Genomic DNA, 23,853 nt, shown 5'->3' on the forward strand with positions numbered 1-23,853 from the left:
TATGATAATCAGACCTGTTGGAAATTACAAGTTAAAAAGCTAGATAAAATTTGCAATTATTGAGAGCAACTTTTGTTAAACAAAGAATCATACTTTTGGCGAATATTGTGGGCCTGACTTTTAATTTAATATTCTTTTAAAATATATCCCTACGAATAGTTGTGTGTTGTACAGATTAATGGGTCACATCGGCTTTGAAGTTACAGTTTGCCCACTTGCAGAATATGTAGGCATCCCCCCATCTTTCTGTAACGTTTGAGCCGCGTTGAGCGGCAGTACTACTCAACCCCCCATCTGAGCGGTAGTCAACTCGGTTGTTCATTGGTTGTCAACAAAATTTGTATGCATCCCCCCAGGTTGGCAGTGATTTCTGACGATTTGATTGGTTTAGGCAGGCTGACTACCGCTCAGTGCAGCTCGAATCCGCTCTACACCGACTCAACCCCCTTAGCTAGCAAGCCATGATTTCATCATCCCCTCATGCTAGCCTTCTATTTGCAAACATGTGGCTCGGCAATTGGCACGCAATTTCCATAGCGATAAGGATTAAACAATATTTTTGTCTCTGTGGAAATTTCAGGCATGTTCCTAGGAAGAAAGGCTTGGTTTGCAGCGCGATCAAATATTTTCAATAATTAATTATGGTTTAATTAAAGTAGTAGGATAAACATGAAAATGATCCTTGTTTCTATAATTTTTTGAGTAATCTGACTACCGCTCGAGCGGTAATGGCGGTAGTCTGGATCCGCCACTGCTTGGGCAATGGTTTTTTCAAACAAATACAGCAGAAACTTCCTAACTACAAAATTGTACCTACTAAAAATATAACATTACATCTATCTAAGGAAAGTTTAGAAGATTTGAAACTTCAATGGTATTTTTTGCGTTACAAAGCGGTAATGACATTTTTGGGTATCATAGTAATAGTTGATTATAAACCATTTTCCCGTGTATCGTGTCTCAGTATTGAATATAAATTTCTATGGCCATATGTGCAGCAATATAACACCAGTACCACTAACCAAAACTCTTTGGTAGAAAAACCATTTCTAAGAAATTAAATTTCATTTCATTTTCAAAGCGATCCTGCGTTTAAATCTTTCGTATTGTAAGTGTTATTACGTCGAGGTTATTGATAAGAAATTTTAAACATGAATGGCCTATGATCATATTTTTGGCTAGGCTTATTTTTGTGTAGATTATCCTGAATACTGCAAGGTCGCCAAAGCAAGCCTTGCTGGACATGATTTGGAATATCGTAACATAAAAATGCTGGTTTTGCTGGTCACTTTAAAGCGTAATGGATGCAGGTATTTTGAAAAGCAAACGGATATTTTCGCAGGAATCTTAGAGTAGCATATCCTTAAGGAAAAGAAAGAAAAGAAACGAGACATCCAGCCGTGCAGAGAAGAGAGGAAATCAAATTGTTACCGCATTTACTTTAAGCATGATAACACAACTTGTATCGCTAAATTATGTTCTTCATTGTTTGTAAATAATGTTTATCAGCATGCCGTTACACAATTTTGAAAATCATTATACACGGTAAACAAACTTCTGTATATTAAAATGAAATCGCCAGCATCTGCGAATATATACCGAATCAACGAGGAACAAAAACAGAAGAACAACTATTACCACTATAAATGCCTACTAGAAACGTATTTTCTGAAATGGTAAACATTGGGCCGTCATGAAGCCATAGTCCATTCAACTGATCTATCTTGTTACACATTGGTGACAAATTTGAAGATCAAAGGAAGGCTCGGTGCACCATTCTAGCAAGGAAGATTCTGTTATTGAGGAAGCCATTTTTTGATTCTGCTGAAATATGTTTGATGGACAACAGGCTACAGTCGGACGAATACGCCTGACAGGTAAATTATCATCACCAACCTGAATCCAAATAAATACTTATTGGTACGCTGAGGCTGTATGCTCAAACAAGGTGGTGTGTCATGCAAGGTTCACGCACTACAGCGAGTGCCGCGTTCTGGTCAACTAAAGATCATCTGTACAACACCGTTATACTGTACACCAATTACAAATTTCTTGGCATCATTATTGCTGTGAATGGTCGATACTTTTTACACGGCTCAAACCATTGTCAATATGCGATGTGTTGTGTAAAAACTGCGAAGATAAAACTACACTACTACAGCATTCTATGTTTGCAAATGAAAAAAGCTTGTTTGCAAGCAAGATTAACAACGTCTATCGTACTGATCAAAATGAAAAGAACAATTACAAAATGTTTACGCCAGAATGAGTAATTGGTTACAAACAACTGTACAACTCCTTCTGCGAAGAGGATGATTAGGAGTCATCGCTTTGTTGAATATATCTTTCTTCAGTTGATTGGCCTTCATTTTGTTGGTAGACTAGAAAGGGAAACTTGTGTTGAGGAAAACAGGCTAAAGTATTATAAAATTTATTATGAAATTCTTAAATACACGATTTTAGATTTTAGTAATAATTGATTTAATTAAAATTCAGTGTTGGTTATTCTTCCATCAAAATACAATTTTCTATTCTTCATTTTGAATGAAATAACCAAATCTCCCTTCAAAGCAACAATTGTACTCTTCCATTTTAGTAAAATTCAGTCTTTGTCCTTCATAGGTAAATTGGCTGTTTCTCCCTATACATAAAGTTGGTTATTCTTCAATAAAAGAAAATTGGACATTCTTCATTGTGAAAAAAAATTGAATATTCTGTGGTCAAAAATTGCTACTCGTCCATTCGAGCAAAATCAGTGTTTGTCCTTCTAAGGTCAGTTGGATTTTCTCTACTGTGACTGAAATTGACTGAAGTCTTCACTCAAATAAAAAACTGCTACTCTTTTATTTTAGGCAATTAGGCTTTTCTTCCTTGCAAGTAAAATTGGCTTTCTTCCTTGCAAGTAAAATTGGCTTTTCTTCCTTGCAAGTAAAATTGGCTATTCTTCCTTGAAAGTAAAATTGGCTTTCTTCCTTGCAAGTAAAATTGGCTATTCTTCCTTGCAAGTAAAATTGGCTATTCTTCCTTGCAAGTAAAATTGGCTTTTTTTCCTTGCAAGTAAAATTGGCTATTCTTCCTTGAAAGTAAAATTGGCTATTCTTCCTTGCAAGTAAAATTGGCTTTTCTTCCTTGAAAGTAAAATTGGCTATTCTTCCTTGCAAGTAAAATTGGCTATTCTTCCTTGCAAGTAAAATTGGCTTTTCTTCCTTGAAAGTAAAATTGGCTATTCTTCCTTGCAAGTAAAATTGGCTATTCTTCCTTGGAAGTAAAATTGGCTTTTCTTCCTTGGAAGTAAAATTGGCTTTTCTTCCTTGCAAGTAAAATTGGCTTTTCTTCCTTGAAAGTAAAATTGGCTATTCTTCCTTGAAAGTAAAATTGGCTTTTCTTCCTTGCAAGTAGAATTGGCTATTCTTTCTTGAAAGTAAAATTGGCTATTCTTCCTTGCAAGTAAAATTGGCTTTTCTTCCTTGAAAGTAAAATTGGCTATTCTTCCTTGCAAGTAAAATTGGCTATTCTTCCTTGCAAGTAAAATTGGCTTTTCTTCCTTGAAAGTAAAATTGGCTATTCTTCCTTGCAAGTAAAATTTGGCTATTCTTCCTTGCAAGTAAAATTGGCTTTTCTTCCTTGGAAGTAAAATTGGCTTTTCTTCCTTGCAAGTAAAATTGGCTTTTCTTCCTTGAAAGTAAAATTGGCTATTCTTCCTTGAAAGTAAAATTGGCTTTTCTTCCTTGCAAGTAGAATTGGCTATTCTTCCTTGCAAGTAAAATCGGCTTTTCTTCCTTGCAAGTAAAATTGGCTTTTCTTCCTTGAAAGTAAAATTAGCTATTCTTCCTTGAAAGTAAAATTGGCTATTCTTCCTTGCAAGTAAAATTGGCTATTCTTCCTTGAAAGTAAAATTGACTTTTCTTCCTTGCAAGTAAAATTGGCTATTCTTCCTTGCAAGTAAAATTGGCTATTTTTTCGTCAATATACAGTTGGCTATTCTTTATTTGCAATGAAATTGAGCATTCTTCCGTAAAACAAAAAAGAAACTGGCTAATAAGACCCTCTTTCAGAAAAGGTGCAGAAGTGCAAACATTAATAGAAAACCAGTTACAACAATTGAATTAGATTTAGAAATGATGGTTTATTCACAATGAGGCAATGTAACAAAGAATAAAACAATGAGACTTACGCTTTTCCTTAAGTCCTTTTCCGAAATTTCTTATCACAACAACACAGAGTGCCATTAGTACAATCTGCACCCCCAGACCAATGGCAGCTAAAATTACAATGCGGCTTTATGAGAAAATGCAATGGAACATGCAAAAAATGAATTAAATGTTAACAGGGATATCATTTTTTGGTAGAGATAGCTTTGTATGATTGGAGCCAAATGGTGCAAAGCCAATAATCAGCAACAAAACCTACAACCAGCATATCATATATCAAAAAAGGTCCTGTAATATTGTCTGAAACGGTCCTGTAATATTGTCCAATTTTTTAAGACATTAAGAGCTCAACAAGAAGAGAAGGATGTGAGCGAGCTACAGTAACCAACACCGCTTCAAAAGACAGAAGCTTCAGTACTCAGTCCCACAGTCGGTTTGCCAAAACAGCTTAGATATACTTATCAATTATAAACCGATGCATAACTACGTCTCATATTTAATTCTTCAAAGCTTCAGCACGTGGTACTCCACAATGATGACGACAAAATACGTAATAAATAACTTATAAAGTTGTCAAAAAGCGTGGTGAGGGAGGATGATGAAACTACAAAACTAAATCGCTTTTTGTGTTATTCAAAGATTCACCTGCAGCAATGATTGAACCATAAAGGACCTTCTCGTGGTTTTCATCGGCTTTTTCTAGCTGATCCCCAAACTGTAAACAATCGAAAAGCAAAAATGAATAAACACAAAGCCAGTCATTAACATCTTTTGAAAAGAGACACTTTGGTACAATATCAACATTGTCTTCTGCCTTGATATTCGCATTGGCATACCTTGGTTACAAATAAAGGAAACGTCCTGCCTCAAGTATTCGAATGGTAGAGGGAATCTGCGTAAATTTGTCAAAGGGGCTGGGTCACTTGTAAGGCTGAGGGACAATGTTGTTGTGTTGATACTTGTAGATGGGGTGAATCCACCACAGCAACTTAAATGACATATTGCTGCATAATACGCTAAGAGAGTCCTTACCTTTGTTGGAAGCAGCACCAGACTACCTTCCCCCACATTGCCAAGCTAGCCGAACAATATTTGTCTAATCCAGAATCTAATGTTTATTCAGAGCGGTATTTTCCGGAGGCTGAAAACATCTTCGAAGACAAGCGATCAAAACTTCTTATAAGGGATGGCGAGAATGTTCTTTTTTTGCATCATAACCTTGCACGATTTTGGAAAAAAACCGGCCGGAACCGGATTTTAAAAAAATCAGGGATCCGGCGCCGGATTGTCCGGCCTACCGGATATCCGGTAACCCTACATCTTACACGCAGACTGTCCCGCGCAAAATTGCTCTTTACGGTTACGTGAGCCAGACCCTTTAAAATAACAAACAGTCAAAAAGCACCCTAACAAGATCTTTCTTAGGCAATTTTTCATTCTCTATAAGTTTATAAGGAGCTAAGATATTGAAGATGCAACTAGCACTTGCACGAAAGATGAAAGAATGGTAAATTCAATGAATATTTTGTATCTTACCCTGTCGAAGAGGTAAATGATATACGCTGATTGTGCGACGCAGAAGCCCAAAAAGCAGTAAGTCATGATTGGGTTTTCCAGTCGAGCCTACAAAAAATCAAACCTAAATCAAGAACTGGGGCGGTTGAAAAAGAAGGTTTGTTCGGTGTGGTCCAAGGGATTCATGTCAGATAGCTAGAGTATCTAACTCTACAACCAATATTGCTTTGGCGGAGGGGGGATACGATGTCAGCTTTTTAACTAGAAACAATTCAATAAATTAAAACAACACTTGAGCAACAGTGCATCCAAAGAACTTTTGGCAGAGATCATAGATGGAAGGTCGCACGAGACGACTCCGAAAAGCATTGCTTCCATAATGACTAAACATAAATGACATAAAGAGCATAATGAAGTCGCTTATAAGACGGTGCAGTTTTCATGGCCAACAGTAGGGCAACCACATCACCTTCTGTGAGACATGATAAAAGACGAAAAAAGTGGATTTCTATGTATTCACTTACACCCAAACGGCCGATGAGAATATTTACGCAGCTAAGTGGAACTCCGATTCCAATGATGATTTTCTCACTCAGTGCCAACTTTGAACCTTCATCTGATATGCACAACAAAACCAACAGAATCAGCTGTCAAAACCAAGAAAAAGAGCTTTAAGTTTTTACAGAACATCAACTCGAATTTCAAACTCAGTTTTAAAGTTTTAGCACTGTGTTTAAATGAATGTATGTTTGCTAAGGAGGGGATCTTCCCAAGATGATAAATTTTTCACATTCTCCGTGCTTGAGTCTTTGCATTTTGAGCACTTTAAACAAAAAAGTTAAGCATAACAGTTGCAAATATGACTTTATCGCTAAAGGTGATGTTCGGGCATTACTTCAAATGCAAAAAATGTTTCTTCGACAATACCAAGGTAGTGTTAGAACGATGCAAACAGTAGCGCTTGGTGTTACAGCAAACCGGGAATAAATTTGTAATCATTTCTTGACCGTCGATCGCCTTTACCATGCAATACACTGAATTGCATTAAATTACGCTTTGATATGTTAAACGTAATTACAGTACAGCTCTTCTCAGTACAGCTCCTCTCAGTACAGCTCCTCTCAGTACAGCTCCTCTCGGTACAGCTCCTCTCAGTACAGCTCCTCTCAGTACAGCTCCTCTCAGTACAGCTCCCCTCAGTACAGCTCCTCTCAGTACAGCTCCTCTCAGTATAGCTCCCCTCAGTACAGCTCCTCTCAGTACAGCTCCTCTCAGTACAGCTCCCCTCAGTACAGCTCCTCTCAGTACAGCTCCTCTCAGTACAGCTCCTCTCAGTACTTTAAAACATTACAAATGATATACTGTATGTCTCGACGATGAGAATTAAACATTTCAGCATTGCTTCGTTTTTCAGCACTGTTTGTTTAGCTCAATTAAGAGGAAATGACGTCAATAGCTTAATAATGCAAATACATACGACCATCTGCAATCCAAAACCCATGAATGCGGTGAAGAAATGATAGAACTTGCATATACCTGAAAAACAATGTATCAAATCCCTCAACACTGTACACGCATATGAAATGTGGGACATGGTTAACTTTTCTACATTCCAAAGCACCTCAGACCAGATATGACCCCTAAGGTCTCCGTGACACCTTCGTATACCTTTGTATACTAGGGGCGAAAGGATGCATGAGGCGAAAGAGAAAAAGAGAAGCATGCAAAGAATGAATGGCGTGGACGAAAGTGGGTTACGCTTAAAGTCAGACACCCAACAGATAAAGAAAGTGGAAAAAAGAGCATGAAAAGAAAGGGAATAAATGCACATTGTTGTAAAGTATTATGCTTGCTATGTCATCTGATTTATATTCACTGACCATGTGACAAATGCTTCAATTCAGAATGTTTTTGATAAGTAATTCTGAATTCTTTCCTCTTAAATGATTATCGTAATGTCTGTTCACTTGAATATAAATCGGATATGAATATAAATTGAATATAAAATGTTACACCTACACGAAAAAACAGAAACTCAAAAAAACAGCTTAAGAGTCAAGGAAAAAGTGGGTAAGTTATAAAGGAGTCGGCTGGAAAGTGGAGAGAGAGGAGGGTACCATGGCGCGGAAGAAAGAGTGGTAGGGAGGAAGGAATAGAACAGGTAAATGCAGTGGATGGACGAAGCAAGAGTAAGGAAAAGGGAAGAGAGCCATGAGAGCAGAGAACAAAAGGCGAGGAAGAAATAAGGAAAATAGTAAAAGCCCATAGGGTGGAGCAGGATAAGGAGGAAATGAGGAAGAAGACAAGCAGAAAAAGCAAACAGGAGGGTCCTTTTTATATGGAGGAGGGCCAGCCCGCCTAGGTGAGATTTCGCTATTAAACACCCGAGATCTGTATGAATGAACTCAGTTCTTACGCGTGTCACTTGGAAATTTCTTCCCTAGTTCATCTCAGAAACCATACCTTCTATCATATTTTCCCACCACTGTTCAGTTTTCCAAGATGTTACCCAACATTTCCTTTTCTTAGGTAGCACTCTTTATTTTGCTTTGCAAGTTTAAATTTTTTCAACTGATGGCTTCATTTGCAATATAAAAAGCTTATTATCTGGTTGAATTGGTTCGTTTGGTGACTTTTCCAATTAGTAAGAAGGCCTTATTCGTGCATTTCATCGCAGTAAAAATTGTTATCACTTGACAGCACACGAGAAGGCAATGCACTTTATCCGCCTTGGTAAAATTATTATGGCGCCAAAATCCACCTTCACTTGCAACCCCCACTTTGTCAGATGCTGCGTGGGAGCATACTCTACTCTGCCAGCCCTTCTAAGAGGGCTTTAAAATTTCCATGTATGTGCAAAGTAAAATCCAGTCCTCTTAGGGAGGCTGGCCCCTCCTACATATAAACAGCATCTAAAATTTGGTGGCAGGAAAGACGAAAGGAATCAGGAATTGAGTAGGAAAAATGGTAAATGAAAATCAAAGGGTAAAGGCGTGGAAAGAATAGAATGAGAAGGCTCAAACAGGAAAAATAGCAGGGCGCCTAAAAAGAGCGGGCGAGGCAGAAAAAGGAAAGGAACGATAAAAAAGATCACAAATAAAGAATAAAATAGCAAGCGAAAAAATTCACAAAATTTAAACTAGATCTAATGAAAATTCCGTTACGAAATCAGCAAAACCATTGCAACTGTTTTAAGGTAATAGTAAGGAACCAAGCCAAGAAAAGTGGGTAAGTCAACATTAACCCGGCTTTGGCAGATGAATTTGGATAAACCATGATTTGGCAAATCAAATAAAATTCAATTCAGTCATATACGCACGCTGCAACTGCATGTTTGCCCCAACAAGTCTAAAGGTAAGATTTCCTGGCCCTTCGAAAAATTTCCAAGCCACCATTCCAGCAAGGGCAATATCAACCGGCCCTAAGGCACAAACAACTATAAGCCGGACCTGAAAAAAGAAAGTTCCTTTTACTTGGTCAAATTATGATAGCGGAAAGTTTAATGTAATATTGAAATCAGCAAAAGCAAGCATTTTACGACATACTAAAAGCATTTTCGTCTGACATGGGTTGGTAACAGTTCCTTGCGATTCGAGAGTCAGATTAGGCAAGCCATAACCAAATGTTTCTTTGCTGTCAATCCTCGGATTGTTTACAGCACTAGGAGAGCCCTTCCATCCATTCAAAAGAATTGCGTTCCTACCAAACAAAAAAGTTCCGTCATTTATGAATTTACGTGCCAGTGTGATTCTGGCTACATAGGACGCACAACCCAAAGATTGGGGGATAGGTTAAAACAGCATGTTCCTTACAACATAAGAAACAAAACTGCCCCTCAAAGAGAACAGCCTCCTTGTTCTTGTAGGTCTAGAAACACTGTTAAAACAAGTGATTCTGCCATCGGTCAACATCTTTTAGACAACCCAGCTTGTGCAAAACTCTATAATGACGACATGTTTCGGATAATTGGCAGAGCCCGGTCGTCCTTCCATCTAGCAGTTTTGGAGTCGATCTACATAAAAACGAAAAAGCCGCCATTGTGTAGACAGAAGGAGTTCGTTTTCTCTCTTGTACTCCATTGGCAATTTTTCTTTAGGCTCGCAGCACTGATTGGTCAACTATACCGGTCTTGTGCTTGCGTCTTTCTGATTGGCCTATTTCGATCCACAACTGGGTATATATTTTCTATTTGTGTGCTTTCGGAACCTTATTTTGACGTTTTATGCTCTGAGGAGTGTCAGACGAAAAAGCTTTTAGTATGTCATAAAATGTTTGCTTTTTTCAAACTTTTAATTACCACACTACACATAAGCAAACTCATCACCAAAAATGAAAATGTTAAAAGACAACTAGCTACATAATATCTATTTCACGCCTTGCTTATTAAAACAACCCTTCTACAGAAAAGGAGAAAGGACGGGATAAATTTTTCCAGCAGCACTGAAAGGGATATTCTGCTAAACAAAGTAGCGTGATGGAAATTATTTCCACTAATAAGCCTAACAGTGACTACTTTTGATATATGTTGCATAGGATGGAAACACATACCAGTTTCAACGATGTCCTCCGATCAACATTTGTTACGTAGTCAACGATGCAATAACCCAATACAATAAGGACAGTCACCATTGACACCAGTATCTCAAACGGTCTTTCCATTAGAACACCATGCAAAACATAGTAAAGAATAAACACTGCAATGAAAGAAAGGAGCGATTTTAGGCGTTTGATGTTACAAAATAATGTTCATTTCTATAGCCCACACGCGTTGGTTATGAAATACCATTGTGGAAAAGTCAATACTGTTGAGAAAGTAGAAAATAACACATCATTTTAACCTATTTAAGTTCAAGAACACTTACAGAGCAACAGCGACCAAAAGATCATCAAAAAGTTCAATAGAATAAGTAGATGTAAAGCTAATGTTTAACCGTGAGTATCAAAGATTAAAAATTGGTACTTTATAACAACCTTTGGACTCTACATATGTCTATTTGTGTTAAATGGCTATTTTCTCAGTTTTCCTGTTGCAGTTCCACGATAGTGAACACGATACAGAACGATTCAGATTGCTAATTACTTAGACGAAACACATTTCAGTTGGATAGAACCAGTTAAGGATTACGACTGGATCTGGACTTCAAGCGTAGTGTTTGCAGCCACTCAAATTTGTCTTTAAAAACCGTAGATTAGTATGCAAGTAAAGCATGTCTTTGATCTTAGCATCAAAAATTATAAATAGTTATGATTGGTAAATGGTATTCAAACTGGGGAAAAACACCAATGAAGACCCTTAGAAAACTCCCAGGGATGACTGCAAATCAGCGGTGTGGACAAAATCCTTCAGATAGACTAGAGATGGGAAATGCACAGGTTGTGCATCCCTTTTGATCGACCAGAAAGGAAATGTCTCCTAGATCAGTTGCTCTAAAACAGGATCTAATAGCTTTCTAAGCAAATTTAGGTACAATTGCTTTTATGGCAATCAATAACACTATGCATCAAAAACTTGGCCAGGTCAAAAACATATTCACAAGTTTCCAAATCACAATCGCATTTTGCATAAAGCAGACCCTTCTCCACACGATTAAAGTCCTTAATCTGCATATCAATCATAACTCAGAAAAAAGCTGGAAAACTTACAAATGTTAATGAAAAGAAGACAAGCAAAGACAAAGTCATTGCTATCTTTCTTTGTCACAGCCAAACGCTCAATGGTCATTCCAATGGATGCCACGCAACTTACTAAACCCAGAGCCATGAAGGCGACTTCAAAAGGCTCCAGCTCTGATGGCTTGCGAAACTAAAAGAACAAAGCAATATTTACAGACTTGTAACGACAGATTTTTGGCTTACATAAACTTCCACCTTGTTTTGATATTTCACTAAATTTATGTGCTATTGCAAAATAACAATAATTACATTGGAATTTAGAAAACAAAGGGAATAATTTGACTTGCTAGTACCTCGTGTACTCTTGAGTTTGTCTAACGATGGAAAATTTTGAGAGTGAAATGAGAATAGGGTCAGAAACAAAAAAGCCTTACTTTGACTCCAAAAACAACCATGTATCGCTCAGCTGGTCTCAGCCTGTCTTCAGCCATTTTCGATTAGTGCTCCCTCTTCCCTAAAACCTAACGTAGATAAACAACCTTTTTAATGTAAGCTGATTCAAAATTCAAGTTAAGAAAACAGAAATAGAGACAAGATAGAGTAAAAGAAACTCCGAAAGCATGCTAGTCCTCAAAGATATCAAAATATAATTTTGGCAAATTTTTTCATGGCACTTTTTGACTTTTATCTCTAAACGGAAATTATTGGTATCAACAAAAACTTGATATCCGGATAATGGCCAGGATAGGTTGTGTCTGTAATTTGAAGCAATAATGTAAGTATCAGGATGGTAATTTGTAAATTAAATCCAATTTTAACCTGACTTTCATTCAGTTCCATTGTGCTGCGTTGGTTAATGATGGAAAATTTTATTTCTGTTGGTGATAATTCACACCCTGCCTTAAACACAGCAAATTTGCAAAACTCTCGTCTACAATTTTCTGAACTTGTTCCAAAACATCTGATGTTCTGGGAGAAGCCAGATTGGAACTTTTTTAAATAGACAGCCTTACCATACAATAATTAAAGGTGGACAAGTCAACATTGCCTTGATTTATCAGTATGTCTGCTTAAAATGACAATTCTGTTCCAAATTTTATCTAAAGCCTAGTTATTGAGTAACGTTTGCAAGGTGCTCAAGGAGAACCTCTTGTAGATTTCTTTTGCACAATTTTAGTTTTTTCAATTAATAATTTATGCTGCATTCTCGAAAACAGGTAAGTGGCTTTTGGGCAGAAGCAACCCTACCAAAGCATAGGGGTGGAAATTTTAGAGTTGTGGAAGGGCAAGAGCCCTCCTGCAAGATTAAAAATTGTCAGAAAACTAAGAACTTGTATGTAAACTTAAAGTTAGGATTTGGGTTAGTACTGTGAAGAAAAGGTGGAAAATGGATCTTCTGATGATATTTTTGGCATTGCTTCTGATGTATATATTGTTCTGATGATATCATTACTTACTCACATTGAGCTCCAAAATGTGAGTTTTATTCCCTTTGATCACTAAAAATAACCCAAAAACCAAATAAATAAAGGAGTAGAAGCGACTGTCTGATTAGCCTTAATCTCAGATAGGGAGTGATTGTGGTTGCCAGGTTTCTTGAAAGTTGTAGCGGAAATAGCAGTTGGGAGAAGGGAGAGGCGCAGGGTCCTTTAATTATGTTTAAGGAGGTTTGGATGGTTATTGTGGGAGTGAGTATTGTTGGGCGTGGTGATAGACTTGACTTCAAAAATGTATGGAACTTTTCCATTTGATTTTGCAAAATAATAAAAAACTTATCAAAATAAATATTTTCAATTCTACTTTATTGTTGAATTGTTTTCAACTTTTTTGCGCTAAAAAGTTTATTCTCACGCATTGCAAGACCTTTCAAATATCAGCATGGGCATGTCAGAGGGGGGCTGCGGAGCTTCAGCCCCCCCCCCCCCAATTTTTCACAAAAAGTGTTTTAAACAAAATAAAAAGAATAAAAGAAAAGAAAAGTCTATGAATCCTTATAGAGTAATGAATTCCATTTTAAGACTAGAATTAATCAAACATACTAAAAGCATGCCTTAATGATAGGAAAATGTTTTAAATTATTGCATGAAAAAAACTGCATGAAATATTCTGAAATGTACTTTAAGCTTATCTTTAAGCTTAACTTAAAGGGTAAATTTGCAAAAAATTTCTGCTCACGTTCCTGCTTGCTTCCCTCTTCCTTCAGTTATATATAGGGCCTCCAACAACTCACCGCTGGCCCTATCTAATGTACCATTAGCATAACTATTGCCCCATAAAATCATAGGCATAAAATATTGTGAAGTTATCTAGTGCGTTTTTCAAATAAGGGTTTTCAAGTCTAATGAAGCTATCAACTCAAGCATCCCCCCTCTGCTTTGAATTTCTTGGCACTGCCCCTGGAAATGCCGATTTTTCAGACCCCTAAAGATCAAATTCCCGGTGAGGAATATCATTCCAGTCCACCACTGATCCAAGCCTATTATCTATTGACCTAACACAATTCACTTTGTTCTCATTGTGATAGTTCTGCATAGAGGTTTTCTGCACCTTCTATCTGATTTTCTATAACCCTAATGGATGACTTTTTAATGACCCTTATGCTTCTGTCCCTTTTTATCATCAACCGAATTCTTCAACTTTTTATCATCAACAAGCCATTTTCGTTCAACACAGCAACAATAAGATCTCCAACAACTAAGCAAAGTCTCATTCTTTTCAGTCCATGGGTGAGGTTGTCTCCCAAAACATTTGGAAATCCTCATTTCCTCCCATGAAAATTCAAAATGAATTGCCTTCTAGCACCTCTTCAGCATGGCCACCCTTATTGCATCAATCGTTATCTCCAATTCAAATCTTGCTGATCAAGGATTACAGCCTTGTTTGTCTGCCTTCTTCTCTATCAATGTACTAATCAAGTTCTCAACCTGCAAGGTTTGGAAAGCTCTTCTGCTAGTTAATTCTAAATACAAAAGGGCCTGATGTATACCAGCCATCATGCCCAAGAATTAGTTCTTATTCTTAACAAAATTTCCAGTTCTCCTATTCACTTTGTATGAAAAGTAACCTAATTGTTTCTTTTTCCTGAAGGGGGGGGGGAGTCTGACCCCATCAACTACCAAACAATCAACACCATCATCACCAAACAACTACTTACCTTTCTTGACACTACCAAACTTCTTTTGGATCACCAATATAATTTTTGCTAATCCAATATATAATTCTAAGGAGATATAATTGTGATCCTCTATCCTATGCTACTCGTGTGTTTGGTCCACTGCCCTGGAATCATTTGGTAAGATCAGAGTTATATCTTTTGGCACCTCAAAAGCTTCTGATCACATCTGGACAAAGGTCTAAATGCAATATGTACTGCACCAAACTCTTGTCAATTGAATTTGGTAAGTTTCTCTCTGATACATCCATGGCAATTAGACAAAATAATTACCATTCCAACCCCCAATCAACAAATGCAGGCATTCCACAGGGTTCTTTCAAATCTCCTATTTATTCATCGTTTCCATCAACGGTCTCCTAGAAGTATTCAAATAGTGGTACTAATTGGGATAATTTTAAATTCATTTTCACAACTAGATTTTTTCTGTACCACTTAACTTTAAATGGAAATCTCATAGTTTTTCCATTGCTAAACATTCATCTCCAAGAATCAAGTCATTTCTAGAGCAAGCAGATTTATCTTACTCTAACAATACTTACCAAATCTTCCCCTCGTCTTAATTCCTCCCTCTTTTCTTTTGTTAGGGATTTGCTTTAGGCTCCCAGGCCTTGCCCTACCATAAAAATCTTAAACTATCTATCAATACCACCGAAAATGAAACATAATAGCCTTTCCTAAGATGAAACCATGAATAAATTTCCACTCAACAATGAACTTTCCCATTGATTAATAATATTATAGATGCTACATCTAGTAGGCATCTATCTATCGCAAACTTTGGGCACAAATTGAAGATAGGCTTTATTTTTTGAAGTGTTTTAAGCAGAAGGGGATGGATGCATATTTTTCAGAATGCATAGAAAAAGGAGGGGAAATTTCCTGAACAAATCTTTAAGCTCATTCAAGGTTCCTAGTGTGCTGAAAATGTGTTGGCTTAGGTGAGGGGGGGGGGATTACTACTACGGTTACTACAGATTTATTTTTGTAGTGGAATTTATTTTTGTAGTGAGAAATATTGTTGTTGTTTAGTAAAGTTCGATGGCGATCACAACCAAATTGTTTTGCATCAAGTTATAGACTTCTGTGCTAGTTTCGAAATATTTGAAGTCGTTTAAAAAATGTTGTATTGTCCTTGTGGGCCAGTAGGGGCTCCCTCAATAGGCAAGCCGCTATCTAAAAGAAAGGGGGAAAAACCCGCTATCTAAAAGAAAAATGACTCATCTAGAACCTAGATGCAGTTTGAAACTGGTAATTATGGAACAGCAAGTTTCATCTTTGCAAATCGAGGGCAGTTTGGATAAACTGCGGTTTCCAGGACAAGTGAGTCTGGAGAAGTTGTGTCAAAAATTACAATGAAGTTGACAAGGCCTAAATAACCTATTTAGATCATCTGACATGGCTGGAAACATGTAAGATTTGGCTACACGTAGCTACTAACAGTTTGAGTTTTCATGATTTGAGCTGCATGTACAATCAAATAAGCTTCGAGGATAACCATACGGGCTTTTTAGGTGCGACTGTCACTGTCGAGATCTAGGTAGCGAATTTGGATCCTTAAAATTTCCGATCCATGCACAACACTGCAAAACTATCTCCCAAATCATAGTTAACCCTGATGAATAGGTGAAAAGTATTGAAGCCATACTACATTATCATAATTCAAACACACTCACCGTTACTCGTCAGTCTCTCCCCTCAAATTACCCCCACACCTTCTGCATTTTGCAGATTTTGCGACAGGTCAATCGAGTTCCTCGAAAGTGGAAGTACCTTTGCGCATGCTCACAACTGAATCAACCCGGAAGACTGTCATACAAAATGGATTGAAATAGTGTTCATTTCCTACCAAGAAAAAATCAAGAAGTCGAATTTATCAGATCACAATCACATGGAACAAAACCATATGATCTAAATCAGTTAGGCTGCGTTCACACTGCAGCGAAAAAGAGAAGCGAGGCGAAGCAAAGCAAAGCGAACAGGAGCGAAGAGAAGCGAGGCTCTAAAAGGGGGGTTGACATTATTTCATATTTCATTACGAAATCTTGTCATTATTTCATATTTCAAAATTAACCAATAAAATATTTCAAAATTATCCCATCCTGCTTCCAAATAAGGCATTGGATTTATTAATTCTTTGATACTAACTAAACTGAAGAATATGCTTGCTACTCGCTCTATCTATGAATAGCTTGACGGGGTTCTGGAAACACTTAAAAGACACTTTCTACTTTCGCTTAGAACACTTCCATATACGGTAAAACCCGCGTGTAAGAACCAACTTTTTTCAGAGTTTGACAAAACAGGCTCTTGTATTATGGGGTTACTTGCTGATAGTTAAGGCTAAATAAGTTCTTAGTTAAGTTTTTAATTTCTACAGAGTATATATTGTTTTTGATTATCAGAAAATCTGGTCTGTTTTTCATTCTAAATAATTATGAGTGTACCAATGTTGCCAAAAGCCCAATTATTGATAATTGGTCATAATTGAGCACTGATATCATGCCAAATCTTACAAAGATTTGTAAATAAAATAATGATTATTATACGATTGTAAATACGAATCTTACCTAGACTTTCACTCATTTCAATGATGTTGTGAATGCTATTTAGAAACATATGCTTTCATCCAAATACCAGTTTTCCGAGAATTGTCTCGGGAGCACAAAACTTTGTTGGCCCTTAGTTTTGTTCTTAAAGGAGCACACCCTACGTTACACAACTAGATAAGGTTTCGGGCATCCCTAGAGTTCAGGTTCATTTTATTTTAAAATTCCACAACATACATATCCACGAAATACAAAATAAAAATACAGCAACATCAAATATCAAACAATCATTATAACAACAAGATATGGAACACAAATTATCAGTGGGATATGTATGTATGGGGAATTATTTAAGGGAGGAACTCTCTCAGTAGCAAAGCTAGTCGAGGAGAGAGGCCCCCCTATAGCATACATTAAGATATTTCAGCACTTCAAAGATATCAAAATAAATAATACCGAAAATTAAACTCCGATTTCTGTGAGTGGGAAGTGGAAAACAGGGTGAAAAATTTCAAGGATTAGCTGTTAATGTTTTTTTGCAAGCAGATATGTCTTCAATTTATAACGAAACAAAAACAAACCAATGATACAGATTCTTTGATGTCAATAGGCATACTATTCCACGATGCAGCACCAGAAAAACGGACAGGTCTTAAGCCGTATTGAAGGATGTTTTTTTGAGTTAAGAAAATGTCGTTCTTAGAAACCTTTCGAGCATCATGTTGTAAATAGACTTGATTGATTTAAAGTACGAATGAAAGCAGACAGGCGATATCCTATTGATGCATTCATAGACAAAGGAGAGAAGTTTAAATTGAAACAAGTCTTGTAATTTTAAGATTTTTAAGTCAGAGAAAATGGGAGAGGAAGGAGAACAGAAACTTTGAAAAGCAATAGTTCTGATCACTCTTTTTTGCAATAAGAAAACTGGATGAATGTGAATGTCATAGGCAAAACCCCAAACTACAAGTCCATATTGGAGAAAAGTAGCGAACAAAGAGTTGTAGAGTCATAATAACACATCAACAGGAACGAAGTGTCATATCTTAAAAAATATGCCACAAGTTCTAGTTAACGTTCTCAAATCCTTTTTCATAAACATCTGTATTTTGGTCTTTTCGTTTTTGATCTTAATCTTAATTCTAATTTTGAATAATAAACTAGCAAGTATCCAGATTTACCAAACCTAATTCTGTTACTTTAGTTCCATTTTACTTTGTTTAATATTCTTATTTTATCTAATCTTATTTTCTTAGCTGTTGCTGTTATGTTACTATTAACATAATTTGTTTCATTTATATTGCAAATTGTTGTTAAATTGTATAAAGGGCACTTGGCTCGATAGCTCTTCTGAGTTTTTCCAAGTGTCCTAAGCTTACCTACTTAATATTAAATCGTATTGTCAGTATATTGTAATAAAAAGTTTGAATTATCAATATGAAATGAAATGAAATGAAAACTTCTTAGAAAGTTCACTCAAATGGTATTTCCAGCTAAGATTCTCAACAAGTAGAATACCAACGAACTTAACATATTGAGATTGTTTTATGATTTGTTTTCCGATCTTTATGTTTATATTGTCTGTTAAAGGGCGTTAATGTGACCTGAAAATTATAAAATTAGTTTTATTAATATCTAAAGAAAGCCTGTTAGCATCAAGCCATTGTTTGACATAATCCAGTTTTTTTTGACAACTTTTTCAAGTTCACCAAATTTATCAGCTTCAAAATATATATTAGTGTCGTTAGCATAGAGATAAGTCATTTATGAAAATGAGGAATAGCAAAGGACCAAAGACAGAGCCTTGTGGTACCCCACAGGTGATGTTAAGTAAATTAGAACTAAAACCATTAACAGATACATATTGTTTTCTATCAGTAAGATAGGATCTAAACCAGTTAAAAACTGGGCCACGTATTCCATAGTGTTCGAGTTTTTCCAAAAGAATTTTATGATTGACTGACAAAAGGGATATCGGTCTATAATTAGATGTTGTAGCAGAACAACCTTTCTTGAACAGGGGAATAACATTTGCTAGTTTCATTTTATCAGAGAAAATGGAGAGTATGTGTTTTCATCATTTCTCTTACCGCCAACCACGGGGATGACCTTAAAACTTTGACAGTCTTAATATTTTGGTCCCTTCAATTTCAAACGTTTCGCTTGTCATGAAGGCCATTACTACTCCAAGTTTAGGGTAAGGAATATCGTCTTTCTAGTCATTTCTCGGATTTTGAATATCTAAACAGCTCAATACTTGCTATTATGTGTGGCTTCTGCGATCAAATTAAAAATCCTCACACAGAATTTAATATAACACTCCAATATTTTATTCTGTGAATCAATATTATTTCATATTTCAAAGCTAAGAAACCTAAATATTTATATTTTTTTTCCAAAAATTGCAATTATTTCATATTTCAAATATCGCTTATAGGGCCTCAAAGTTAGAAGCAAAACAGCGTTTTATTAGTTTTTTCTTCAGAAATATATAATACTTTCTTATATTCATATAATTTCGAAGTAAATACAATTTTATACGGCATTATCATCACCATCAGTTTTCCATAATCTTTGCAAAATTACACTCACAAAAGGAAGCTACTTGCAATTCACTTGCCTCCCTTCCCCCTCAAATCAATGTTGTGATTGGATTGGTAACCAAAATAGTGATCCTCACTTATTCTGTAACCATCTTAACCAACATTGACCTGGGGGAAGGGGGTTTAGGTCCCCAGTGCGTAGAATATAAAGGTATAGCACGCGAATTTTCGTTCAATTGTCTCAGATGTTTTTTGCCAACATTGTCTGATTTGGTTCTCACAATGTTTCAAGATCGATCAAGGACCGAGATACTGGGGGACTGGGAGAGCTTTGAAAACAAAAGAAGTACAATCAAATACTTTTATTTTCTAAAATATAGCTGTTTTTATACTTACTTATCAGGGCTGTCCCCTCAAATAGAAGTTGTATCTCGGTATTTGAGATCAAATGCAGGATTTTAGAATTTTTAAGGCACGAGGACCTAATATTTCTAACTATTAATCCTCTTTGTCAAATTTAAGGCAATTGCAATCATTTTTTGTTTTGCTTTGAGCTATTAAAACGTCCACCCGACAGTATGCTGAAATTTGAAACAGACCACTGGAGACTGATAGCCTCCACATCTTCTTGTATTCTTTCTATCTTGTGCTGTTCTCAGGGACCACGCACCAGTCTAAAAGTGGAGGAGTTGAAATGGGTGTGCCCGAAAAATTTTTAGCATTATCACCATATGCAAATCAAAATTTAAACCATTATGTGTAAGTTTCTATGTACAGAGAGACACATTTGTTCTAACTGAATATATTTGATGCAACCTTATTGGAATTATTACATAGTTAAATCAAAATTAGGATTGTAGCATAGTTGCTCTGCAAAACTTTGACCAGTGTCACCAATCTTCTCCTTACAGTTCTAGAGCTAATTCTAATATCATGGCCATTTCTTAGCTCATTTGTTACAATCCTGGATGTTATTCTCCTATATTTTAACGACTGCTTAACTATCAGTCTGTCTTCTCTAGGTGGTGTACCCCTTTTCTATATTTACCCTTTCTGTCCTCTACACTTCCTGTTTCTTTATGCTTCTTAACGATTTGCTGCACTGTTAATCGTGCCACTTTTAATTCTAAGGCAATTTTGTTGCAGCTATACCCTTCTTCATGCAGAACTACTGCCCTAATTTGATCTTCTTTGCTCAATCTTGGTTCATGAGGCATGATCTAAAAAGTGATTAAAAAAGCTTTCCGTTTAGTTTAAGTCTTCCATAAGCTTTACCAATAATAAAAAGGTTTAAAATCGAATTAATATATCAAATGAAAGCCTTAGATAACGAATTCAAAGCAGAATTGTAATATTTCTAGTTATCTACTGGCGTGAAGGCAATGATGTAACACCCAGGATCTGGATCTATGGTAAACTATATACCGAACGATAGCACTCCATGTTTCCATTAATATGGAACCATCCATAAGTTCATAGGTTAATGTTTCGAAAAGTTAGATCAAAATTACTTTTCACTTGCCTCCTGACTGTTAGTTGCCCCAATTTGCTCCCCGACTGTTAGTTGTGTTACATGTATGTTTTGATTTTGTTTACTTGCTCCATAATACAAGCTATGCAAAACAAAGGTAAATATTTCATCTGGCGCTTTAGATTCCCCTCTAAGGTGCCAAATAAACACAACAGTTACAAAGAGAATGAAACCCTCATTCTCTAACATATCGATAACACATCGTAGGGTTCCCCCAAATATGTTATTGACATATTTTATTTCAGTTTATCTACTTGAATTGGCTTTTAAGAGTGAGTCCATTTCGTACGCGAGTCGGTCCAACTTATCCTGACACCCCCATGAAAAATTATTATATTTGCAACCCTGTGCTCATGTGGGGGTTAGTCCATCCTTGAAAAGGTTAAAAAATAAGAGCATTACCAGCCTGCCAATCTTGTCAGAAAGAAGACAATAATATCAGTTATGAAGGGCACCATTTTCCTACCTGCCTCCCCCCCCCCCCCCCCAGGTGAAAAGGGCCAGGCCGCCATTGATAGCCTCTACAAACTCCTTTACCTCTTTCTATATTGTGCTTTTCTTACCTTAGTGATATATATATATATAAGATAATCTTTTTCTCTGTTTCTAGGTCTTCCGCATCTTTTTTTCATAGAAATTGGTATCCAGTCCGTTATCTTCTTTGGCCACAATCTTGTTTCCATTATGGTGATATTGCCTGCCCTTTGCAAGTTTATACAGTTTGATTTTTTTTATTAATTGCATTTCCCCTGTAGTTATTTCATTTCTTTGTAGATGATGCTATATTTCATATGTCCATCTCATCGTCTTTATAAAAAGTATAACAGTTGTAGCGTTTCTGTATGTCCTAGGAAATTGCTTTTTATGCGCCAAGTTGAATATTATTTTTAAGAAGTTGAATTTCAAATATGAGTTTTCAATGTTGTTTTTTAGCGCTTATAATATTTCTATAGCCATGTTGTCTTCATCTGGTGCCTTTTCATTTTATATTTGTTTGAGAGCTCATACCGTTTTACATTCTAAAATCGATGGTTTATTATCCAAAATTGGTGTGTTGAATTTGTGGCCTCTGATCCATTCTGTGAGTATTGTACCTAATAGAACTACTGCGTTTATTCGTTTTCTATCGGTTGCCACAATTCCAGCCGCCCATTTCATTGTGCTATTTTTTCTAATTGAAAGCATAACAGCGCTGTGTCGCGTTACCTCTCTCCCACTACACCGCTGTCTCAATCTCCATCTCAAACTCAAACTCGTTTAAATCAACAACACATTTTGGAGCATTAGGGTAAATAACGAACTTCAAGGTATATTTATATTACGCATCAAGGTAAATACTAAAAAAGCATTGATATCAGGAATATAAAGAAAGTAAATACACGAGGAATGTTGTCTGTGACATTGAGATGAACCAAGGTAGCATTCAAGCCAAGTGGCCTTATTAATTATTATCCATATCCGTGGTCTGTTAAAGTACTATTTTATGCAAACCTGTTTGTAAAAGTACTGAATTTGGATTTGTTTCTCCATGGTTAAAAATGAAAAGATCGTAAGACAAAAGTAGGCTGGAAAAATCAAGAGAAAGAAAAATATCGGGGGGGGGGGGTGCACGGCAGAATGTATTTATTGGGGCTGTTTTGAGAAGAAAATGGAAGCTACTGAGGGAGCAATTTACAGTGCTTAGCTATTTTGGAGAAAATTATGTGTCTGAAAGTTCTTGTAATGTTTGCTAACTAACGTTTTGCTTGGTTGTTTCTTTATCTCAATAGGAATTCTGTTCCATGTTTGAATCCCATTCAAGGCATGGTCTTTCGACTATTAAACGAAACAGAAAAGAAAAAAAGACAAGAAAATATGGAAAGAAGGGAAAAGAAGCTCGTTTATTGTTTGTCGTGTTCTGTTGTTTCTTGTGCTATTTATACAGTCATCAAAGTTTAGGATATCACGTTTAAAGAGCAACATTTTGAATCAAAATTCATTATTCTGACTGCCTTTATATTCTGACTGCTGAGTTCTGACTGCTTATCGAGCTTGTTCCTTTTTGAGCCATACCCCCAATTTATGTGACGGCAGCAGGGCCGTAAATCCCGGGGGGACGGGGGGGACTGGACCCCCCCAAAAATCTGGAGCAAAACGATTTATTTGCAGAAATTACCATCATTATTCTTGAAAGAAAGAAATCCCTGGTAGACGGGTTAGAACCAAACTACGTTTTCTGTGTTATTGCAACAAACATCAACCACTAAGGTTATTTTTTTAAGCAGAGTGGTTTTTATAATTTTTACAAGATAAAAACTTACCGTTTTCTACCGTTTTTTACCGTTTTCTACTGTTTTATTTTTGAAAACAGAGTATGAAATAAAAAGAGAGCAATCTGTCATTTTATTTGACCTATTTACTAACTTATTAACTTATTTACTTTTCCTTATTTGTCTATTTTTTACTTTTATTTAGTAAATCACTTTTTGTATCATTAAAATGTATTCATTTTTTATGTGTAAATATGGCCTACTGAAATCAGTCAAAATAAGGAAGACGCACATTTCTGTTCAGAAAGTAAATTTCTACCAATCAATACAACAGTGTCCCATATTTCCCCAAAGTCTGTCTCTAAGGTTTAAGCATGACTCTTCCCCTCCAAAATTTCACCCAATAAACAATAATCTGTGTTCTTCTGAGAAACGCCGAACTTTCTATCCTGAGCGATTCTAGTATTTTATTAAATTTAGTCTGGGGGATGCTTTTTTAGCCTTTCTAGAAGGTAAAATTTCAAAAATTT

At 36.3% G+C, this 23,853-nt stretch overlaps 1 protein-coding gene across 2 annotated transcripts; it reads right to left on the reverse strand.

The window, feature by feature from the left end:
* Nucleotides 1–1,401: 1,401 nt before the first annotated feature.
* Nucleotides 1,402–16,282, reverse strand: LOC135684811 (uncharacterized). Of its 2 annotated transcripts, none has more exons than XM_065200468.2 (11): nt 16,128–16,282; nt 11,714–11,800; nt 11,310–11,469; nt 10,215–10,360; nt 8,986–9,115; nt 7,144–7,202; nt 6,191–6,313; nt 5,688–5,774; nt 4,797–4,866; nt 4,175–4,261; nt 1,402–2,381 (listed from the first exon to the last, which is right to left on the reverse strand). In XM_065200468.2, the coding sequence occupies exons 2-11, from the start codon at nt 11,768–11,770 to the stop codon at nt 2,317–2,319; spliced, it is 984 nt and encodes a 327-aa protein (XP_065056540.1). In that variant the 5' UTR covers nt 11,771–11,800; nt 16,128–16,282; the 3' UTR covers nt 1,402–2,316. The 2 variants fall into 2 exon arrangements, with proteins under 2 accessions (XP_065056540.1, XP_065056542.1); XM_065200470.2 differs by lacking the exon at nt 16,128–16,282 and adding an exon at nt 14,994–15,012.
* Between the last annotated feature and the right edge of the window lie 7,571 nt (nt 16,283–23,853).

This window comes from Rhopilema esculentum, chromosome 21 (assembly GCF_057945365.1).
Source record: "Rhopilema esculentum isolate cy_ngs chromosome 21, ASM5794536v1, whole genome shotgun sequence".
Lineage (NCBI taxonomy): Eukaryota > Metazoa > Cnidaria > Scyphozoa > Rhizostomeae > Rhizostomatidae > Rhopilema > Rhopilema esculentum.